The sequence below is a fragment of the Copadichromis virginalis genome, linkage group LG1 (genome assembly GCF_057382275.1).
Source record: "Copadichromis virginalis isolate Kocher_CV1m ecotype Utaka linkage group LG1, C_Virginalis_male_GT1.1, whole genome shotgun sequence".
Lineage (NCBI taxonomy): Eukaryota > Metazoa > Chordata > Actinopteri > Cichliformes > Cichlidae > Copadichromis > Copadichromis virginalis.
The window spans coordinates 41,317,553-41,327,024 of record NC_140618.1 but is presented as its reverse complement, the minus strand read 5'-3'; the positions used below and the strand labels follow the sequence as shown (position 1 = coordinate 41,327,024).

The following is a 9,472-nucleotide window of genomic DNA, read 5'->3' as shown; positions in this document are numbered from 1 at the left end:
AACAGTGATTTTAGTGATGGACAGAAAAACACAACTTTATCGGTCACCTCCACAGATCCCGAACATTACAGTGTGGATCAGCCCAAGTTTAGAAAATAGATCTTTGGAATTGAACAGACTGTTTTTCCTTAAAGCGCAAAATATAAACAAATGAAGATTTTTGGATGTGTGTGTGTGGATTTTTTTTTCAATAAAGAAAATGTTTGTTTTTTTCCCTTAAAATATCTTACGGCTTTTTGTCTTTGTTACGGCAGGATATCCGGTTGTACCGGAAAACCGGCTTGTCACCATTCAAGAGAGATGGCTGCTTTCTTTATTACAATATATTAGCAACAAAGCTACAGCAAGTGATGTTTTCAAAGGGTAGAACTGTGCTTTTGAGACCAGTAGTGGCACAGTTTAGTGGTGTAAAGTAATATAAACGTAAATGTTGCGTCGCAATTTCTGCGAGTTTTGCTGTGAGCCACCTGTATGCCGGCTAGCGAGTAGCTGCAAAGCCGAGACGTCGCTCAGCTTGTCTTCCAGCCCTGCTGCGGTCTGTTAATGGTACACCGGATCTCGAAACAGATCCGAACCGCGTGTTTTGTTTTAGCCGAAGTTAGTAAATCAGGTAACCCCGGGCCTAAATGCCAGAACAAGGCCCCAGGATGAATGGGTTTTCTATCGGCGAGCTGTGCTGGCTGTTCTGCTGTCCACCCTGTCCGAGTCGCATCGCGGCCAAACTAGCTTTCCTTCCACCGGAGCCCACGTATTCCATGCACACCGACGCTAACGGGGTGACTAGCTTACATTTAACCGAACGGGCAGACTGGCAATACTCCCAGCGAGAGCTCGATGCAGTGGAAGTGTTCACCACTAGAAGCAGCCGGGGTAACCGGGTAGCATGCATGTTTGTGCGTTGCGCTCCGAACAGTCGCTACACGCTGCTGTTTTCCCACGGTAACGCTGTGGACCTGGGGCAGATGTGCAGTTTTTACATCGGCCTGGGCTCCAGGATAAACTGCAACGTGTTCTCCTACGACTATTCAGGCTACGGAGTCAGCACCGGCAAGCCTTCAGAGAAGAACCTGTATGCGGACATCGAGGCGGCCTGGCAGATGCTGAGGAACAAGTGAGTATAACACATGGGTGTTGTGGATCAGACAATGCCTACAAGTGTGTGCTGAGATAACGCCCACTACACAAATGCTTTGGGCTCAAATTGTGGTCATAAATATTTTGTACTTGTAAATCAGACTGCATAGCTGTGAACTGAGTTTTGTAACCTTGTAAACCAAAATGTCTGAAAATGTTATGTGCATGTTATCCACAGATCCACAGATGAGAATTTTTTGTGTGTGTTAAGAAAAAGATTTGTTTGTAAAAATATTTACACAAGCTACTTTTTTTTGCTGTGTGTAACTTTCAACTTGCAGTATAAATTTTGACCCGATTTTTCTTCCTTTCAGCTGACTGGTCAGTGTCATGTCAATCACAAATTTAGCTATCCAATCAGAGAACAAATGGGTTTGGCGGTGGGAGGGACTCTTTACTGAGGTTCAGGTCCTGGAAGGGCAAAGGTGCCAGCGTTTTCCTTCATCACCACAAAGGAAAACATTCTGTGCGTGTCTGAGTTCGGTGAACTTTTTGTCACAGGTGTACGTGCAGGGACCTCCACAGTCTTTTCAACGGCTCTGTGGACTTCGGGGAGGAAAGCACTTTTGTGGAAATGACACACTCTTCGCTAGTCGGGATAGTTACAAAGCTTTCTTAGTTATGATCGAGTGATTCATGTTTTTACTTAAAAACGTGAACATAATACAACACACACTGTCATAGAGGATATAAAATCAGAGATACGTTTTGAAACGACGAGGGGCAGGTGCATCTAGTACACGTAGAGCAGCCACAAGAAAACAACATAAAAGCTAGCGCAGCAGCCAGCACAACACACATTGTGGATTCTTTGCTCTTAGTTAGCTGTGAGCGCAGCGAATGCCACGTCTGATGTGAAAGGGCCTTTATCCTGTGCAGTGTGACTGACAGCAATGGTCCCGGGTCAGCCCTGACTTTATGTGAAAGTAATAATGGTAATTCTGACTGTCAGAGATTTACAGTTAACAAACGGTCAGGTGAATAAACAACACTGAGACACTTGATACTGATAACGTGAAACTCAGACAGAGAGTCACACCGTACTGCAGTATTTGTTTATTTTTATAGGTTACATCGTCAATATGCAAATATAATCACATTTCCTGTTACGCAGGTCCTGATGCTGTCTGTGTGTAAGCTGTGTGTGTGTGTGTGTCACAAAGTGTATGTGCTACAAGTCAATTTCTAAGAATAACATAATGCAAGTCAACTTCTGCGGATGTGTATTTCTGTACAGGTCTCTTGCGGTAAATGTCACAGGGTCACAGGGTCAGCTTCCTGTTTCAACAGAAAACTGTGTCTGGTGAAATATGTGAACATAAGTATAACATAACATTTGAAGCATAATCAAATAAAACATTAAAAACTCCCTGACACTGACCATTGGTTTACCACAACTTTATCCTTTCAACAGCTACTGAAAGTTAAGGGACCTAGCTTATATGAGCCTTGTGGGATGTTTATATAGAGATCCTCCAGCTTCAAACTGTATTGCCCTTCCAGGACCTGAAGCTCAGTAAAGCCCCCTCTGACAGCCCAACCCATCTGTTCTCCAGTTAAATTTGTGAAAAGAAGAAAATTCAGGTCAAAAATCATACTTGCAATTTGAAGCTCACACACAGCCAGGGAACTTAAGATAAGATAAGATAAGATAGAACTTTATTAATCCCTCGGGTGGGTTCCTCTGGGAAATTCGACTTGAGCGCAGTTTTACACGTAGTTTTTTGCTTTGCATCTGTAACCGGACCTGAACAAAAACAAATTTGTAACTTGTCTAAATATTTTTCTCACACACACAAATTCTCATCTATAGATGCACAAACATAAAATTTTCAGATATTTTGGTTTACATGGGTACAAAACTAACAACTACACAGTCTGATTTACAAGTACAAAATATTTATGACAACAATTTGAGCTCATAAAATGCGGCTAAAGTGAAACAGAGAAGTTGCTGGAAGATTACATGGCACAAAATTAATCTTTGCCAGTGGCTGTTAAAAACTGCATTTCCTATGCTGTGTAGGTGCTAATAAAGCTTCCTGCCCCCAGTACATGCTCAGGGCTAAAGAAAGGTTTGGCAGGTGGAACCATTGGAAATGTGACTCACCTGTTTTCTGCTCATCTGCCTCTGGTTTCCTGCTTATCATGGTTTCTATAAATACAGTACAGTATGTTACCTGCACAGGTTTTCTTTCATGGATAATTTTAATTAGGGCTGATTATTGTCACTGATTTCTAGAATCGATTCGATTTCGATTCACAAGGTCCCGAATCGATTTGATCCACGATTCGATTCGATTTGAATCGGGTAAATTTTGCCTGATCACGTATCAGTACATTTCCATATTTTTATTTCTACAAAAAGAAAACTGACACTTGTGAGACTTTATCAAAGGTGTGAGCATCACAGCAGAGGCCTTTGTGTCGAAGTCACTGAAGATAAAACACAGAAAAACGTGAAGGTGACTTTCCTGGCCTGGAATTTTATAGCAGATGACCTTAAAAATATTCTGCAGTAGATCAAAAACGAAAGAAAACCATTAATCAACATATGAACATTACCTGATGCTGCTGACGTGAAGCAGAGCAAAATTAGAGGTTTTATTTGAGACACAGCCTTTTGCAATTTTGCATAATTTTAAAAAGTTACAATTTGTTCAGTATTGAACAGCAGAAATGAGGCTTTCTTTTTGGAAGTAAGTAGAAGGGAAACAAACAGCGTCCGACAGCGCTGTAAACAGCAGTAGACTTGTGCGTAACAAGCAAGCGAATAATGCAGAAAACAGATTTTTAGACGGGAAACTGTTCTTGAAGAGAGAGAGAGAGAGAGAGAGAGAGAGAGCTGTGCATGAAGTGTGGTGGAAGCAAAACAGCAAAAGTCAGAGTGAGTTCATGACGATGTTTATGTGAAGCGAAGTTTGGATCTTCTTTTGCATCTGGTTCAGTCAATATTGTTTGGAGAGAGATCAAACCTGCAGCTTCAGAATCTAAGGCAAAAAGGACGTAAACACAAAGCGCCGACCCGCCGAAACATCAGAATCAGCGAGCTGTCGGCTTTCAGCCCCGAGCGTGTCTGTGCCGTCGGTGAGAAAACAAACATCTCACTGATTCTGATCCGTCGGCGGGTCGGCGCTTTGTGTTTACGTCTTTGAGCAGAATCCGTGTTCCTGCTCTCATTTACTGTTTTAGCTGTTTGGTGGTTGTTGAAATTTTGAGATTCTGGCGTTTCGGGAAAAATAAATTTATATTTAAAAATAGATTCAGGATTTTAAAGAATCGATATCAAGTTATCCAAGCCAGAATTGATTTTAATCGATAAATCGATAATCAAAACCCGCCCCTAATTTTAATGCCCAACATGATACATACAGAAGGGAAATCGCAAAGAGCCTCTGTGCCCTACTTTAGAAGCAGATGCATTTAAAAATCACTGACATTCAAAAGGATCCAAGCTGAATTTTATTGAAATCTTGTTCAGTGTGATGTGGACTTTGTTTACTGTGCCTTCATACATAACGTTTTGAATTATTCAGGATTCATGGACATGCGCGTTATCACAGAAATGTGGCCACCATGCTCATTTATTTGATGCTTCAAAAACTTTTTTGTGTGTTTGGTAAAATTTCTTGAGTTCAATTTGAAATAAGCTGACACTTTGAAGCAACTTTGTTCATTCTTGCTCATTTTGTGTGTTAATAAATGTCAGGGGCGGTCATTTTTATGTAGAGCTCTTCATGCACCACCATCCCGACTTATTCGGTCCAGCTTTGCTTATCCAGCTCACTGCTGGTTAAGCAACTTGACGATCCACCACTCTCTGGAGGGTCAACATCCTTCTTATTTTAAGCGATGCTGGTCGCTATGCTGTGTTGGAAGACGTTCGCCCAGTGATGCTGCTGCTGCTTTCTCTTGGTCTGCAGACTCATGCAGACCGAGCTGGTAGCTCAAACGTTTTCCTCATAACTGACCAGAGACTTTGCCTCCAAGATGACTTTATGTTTTAGAGCAGTGGTTCCCAAACTTATTTTGCTGGGCCCCCCCTTTGTTTTACAAGAAAAATGTTCGCCCCCCCTTCTCGCGCATGCACGCGCACAAACACATCCTCCAACCACACGCGCCCATATTTTGCTCCATTGCTGTTTATTTCACACCTCAAACATTTAGTAAACAATTAAGCAAATACAAGTAAACAGCAATAAATTACAGGTAGTAAAATAAACTACTAACTCGTTTACGCTGCATCCGCACCTACACGGGTGTCAAAGGTATGCGCCTTTTTCACGTCACGCTGTGGCCACGTTATTGTTTACATGAGATGAATTGCAGAATGATAGAGACGAAATACTGTTAATCTGACTGTCTGCAGGTTTTACACGCAGTTACTGTCCCTCTGTTTACAAAGGCAGAGGCGTCACGGTGTCATTATTTTACATGTAGTTGTTTTTTCCTGTGTAATAATGTTCAACATTGTTATCAATACATATTTCAAAAAATGCCTCTCTGTGCAAAATGGGTTCAAAAACATAAACAGCTGTTGGATCCTGTTTGTCTGTGATGTAAACAGCCCAGCGCTGCTCCTGATGCAGGGAAAACCAACCCTGCAGGGAGACCTACCTCAGCACCTGTGCAGGTGAAGCCAAAGGGCAGATTTGCTTCACCATATTTTCTAGTCTTTGTCTTAGAATGAAGTTGGTTTGGAAACATATTCAGCGACGCTTCATCTCCTGCTTTGCGTTTCTGTGGGCGCCCCGTGCTAGCAGTGTCCAAGCGTTCTGTTTTTTCCCCCCTTTTCATTCCGCGCCCTCCCTCCAATGCCTCTGTGGCCCCCCCCCCCCCCCCCCCCCCCCCCCCCAGGGGGCGGGCCCCCCACTTCGGGAAGGTCTTCTCACGTGGAATGTATTTGGTCCTAAATCATGGATTAATGTCCAACAGGTCAGTGTGGATGGTCTGCATGTTTATTGTTGAGATCATCTACAACATCCTACTACTGCATACTAAAATATAGTGTTAATGAAAAAGGCTGTCAAGGCTTCATGGCCTGAGCTGCAGCACACAGTTTCACACACTATGTGTAACACTTTATGGTGCTGCTGTAAATGGTGGAAGCAAGTAGTAGCACTTGAACCTTTTGTTTGGACTCGTTTTCATACTTTGAGTCTAAACCATCTCCAATGAACAGATTGTTTTTCTTTCTTTTTTTAAACTCTCCAGCTCCTCGTCGATAGCTTATATAGCTTATGCCTCATATGTCCGTCTTCATGCTGTCTCTGCCTGCAGGACTAGACTCATAATTGAGTTCTTTACTTTTTAACAGTAACTGATAAAAGATATTAGATAACTTAATGGTGGTAGGATGGTGTTGCTGATTAATGTTGGTCAAAGTTAAAGGCAGGGGCTTACCTATCAAGACAATTTTTACCTAATTTTCCCATTGATGCATTAAATTATTATTGGCATTGTGCTTTGACTCAAAAAGTAATGAGATCTACAAAGCCATAGTTTCATCTCAGACCTCTTGCAACAGAAATGTGTCCAGGTGTGCACGTGCAGGTTCATGGCTGGACTTCTTTCCATTTGGGTGTGTGTGTGTGTGTGTGTGTGTGTGTGTGTGTGTGTGTGTGTGCTGCATTTATAATACTTGTGTGTACATATGAGACTTTCTCGCCTTGTGAACGCCGTGTACCATGCTGGTTATGTTTGCAGGTACGTGTGAAATTATGCAGTGTAAAACAGACAGAAAGGTATTTGTCATTTTATGTAGTTAATTTAATGAGTTACTGCGTTGACATAAACAATTAATGTATAATCTGCAATTCAAAGCATGTGCTTCAGCACTTGAGCTTGGAGCTGGGTCGTGTTTTTCACATTCTTGAGGTATGTCGAGCTCATGTACAGCAAGAGGAAATATACATTTTACATTAACCTAAAGTAGTTATAACTTTCCAGTGTTATTATGAGAATTCAGTGGATTAAGTATTTAATTATGGGAAAACTGCCAATCATGATTTTCCAACACTTGAAATCAAACAGTGATTTGTCGTATTTCTTGATGATGAAACAAGAGAATCATAAACCACCATAAATCATAATTAATTATCACAAAAATTAGGCAGCTAATCCATTTATCAACATCCAATTCCAGACTAATGTTTTTGCGTTTGTGTCTCTTCATATTTAATGCTTACACTTGTTTCATATACTTAATCAGCACATAAGTGAAAATTGCTGCATGTCAAGAAACAGCAGACTTCATCAAACATCAGTGCTTTCATGACCTGCAGTGCAACATGGACATCAAAGAAAACAGTTACTGCGTTTATTGTAAACTACTAAATAACATTAGGATTAAAACTACTACAAACTAAAAGAAACATTTTTATTAATCAGTGAAATGATTTGCTCTTCTCTTATTTTCGCTCAGCCTGAAGCTGGTTTTATAGTCGAGCGGAGAGAGTGTGTCCGCTGTCTGCTGCAGGGACTACCCGTCTGCCTCAGATGGAGACAGTATACAAGAGTAAGAGTGTATGTGTTGCAGCCACTCCTGCTCGTGCTGTTGGTGGCAACAGAGCATGACATTACAACATACAAAGAGCTGAAGTGAAATTGAGTGTGAAAAGTGTCATTGGACACTTCACAGTTCTCCGGTTCATGGTAAACTGCGCTATCCCTCCTGACTCTATTCCACCTGTCAACCAATCAGCATTCAGCAGCTGCATATGCCGTGCGCGTCCCATTTGCAGTCAGGATCTCATCTCACATGGGTGGAAACCCTTCTCCTCTCTGTCCGACCGAAAAGTGTATGCAGATGGACACGTTTGCAGGGCTATAAATCCTACGTAAGAGTCCTTACTGGTGTGTAGTGTAACACAGAACAACATAGAATTGGAATGAGCAGATTGGCCCAGTAGATCGGCCTGCTGTCATAATACAGTGGGGCAAAAAAGTATTTAGTCAGCCACCGATTGTGCAAGTTCCCCCACCTAAAATGATGACAGAGGTCAGTAATTTGCACCAGAGGTACACTTCAACTGTGAGAGACAGAATGTGAAAAAAAAATCCATGAATCCACATGGTAGGATTTGTAAAGAATTTATTGGTAAATCAGGGTGGAAAATAAGTATTTGGTCACCTCAAACAAGGAAAATCTCTGCTACCTGAAGACTCATGTGAGAGAAAATCCGCTCACACAGATATTAGAGCCAAATACTGTCAATAAGGCCTCTGCAATGTTCTGAAGACAGTTAACCTTGTCAGGTAGTGACGTCCAGCAGGTGAACATGCAGCTCCATGAACACGCACAGCTGTGGATTCCAGCTGCTTCGATGTTGCATTAACTGGCATTAACTCAGCCAGTTAATGCGAGACAAATGCAGCTGCTCATTAAAGATTTCTGGTTTGTTCAGAAAAGAAAACATTGGTCCAAACACCTGAAAGTCCCAAAGACGCCTTGTGTCTCGAGTCTACGGATGTATCTGTGTATCTCCGTGGTGCTGATGCTGTGCTGACAGCTGCTGAAGCTTTTGAAGTGTCAGAATGTGGAAAGCTAACAACGTTCCTCTCACCGGTAGGCAAAGTTATTTTTAGCCAATTACAAGTTGAATCTGGTAGTTGGGGTTGTTAGCTAAGATACCGTCATTAAGAAGAGGCACAACTAATGTGTCTATGTGAGCTGATTTGCGATGTGCACTGGTGGTGCGCCATTTATTTTTTTTAATGCACCTTCTCAGATTAATTCACTGTGTGTCGTGCTCAGAGCTGGACTGGGACAGAAAATCGAGCATTTAGACTAGAGACCGGCCCCCCAGGTATTAAAGCCATAAAGCCTTTGAATGGAAACAGATGCTGCTGTGACAGTGATGCACAGTCTTGTTGGTATATGTATGATTTCTATACATTTTACATCAGATAAAAACTTTGGTTGTAAGATTCAGATTCAGCGAGACATTTTAAATGAGAATAAGAAAGTATGTCTTTGTGCCCCCCTCTCCCTGTTAATGCCCTACCTGCCCCCCTGGCAACACTTTGCTAGACCCGCCCCTGCACAGTTACCAGCTGTCAGCTACATAAAAAAGGATCCTGGTGTTATTCGTCTCTCAGAAACAGTTCATAACTTCAACTGATTCATGTCACCTAAAAGGTAAACCTGTTTCTCCATCACCTGTTCAGCTCTGATGATTCAGTAAGGACATCTCCTGGTTTCATCTTCATGTTTCCCTCTCACCACATATCCAAACCAACATCATGACCAGCAGCTTTACAGCTGTGGCTCCAGCAAACATCAGCTGATACTAGAAATTAATATTAAATATATTCTAACAACAGCTGATCAAGCTTA

General features: G+C 41.9%; 1 protein-coding gene across 2 annotated transcripts in view; it reads left to right on the top strand.

Annotated features, from left to right (window-relative positions):
• Positions 1–252: 252 nt before the first annotated feature.
• The window catches only part of abhd17c (abhydrolase domain containing 17C, depalmitoylase), a 33,330-nt gene continuing 24,110 nt past the window's right edge, over positions 253–9,472 (top strand). The window contains exons 1-2 of one of the 2 annotated variants that reach the window (XM_085463393.1): positions 253–939; positions 1,030–1,111. In XM_085463393.1, the coding sequence (XP_085319519.1) occupies positions 627–939; positions 1,030–1,111 (395 nt within the window). In that variant the 5' untranslated portion in view covers positions 253–626. Of the gene's footprint in view, positions 1,112–9,472 lie in introns of both variants that reach the window. The other variant, XM_085463385.1, reaches the window with a different exon arrangement.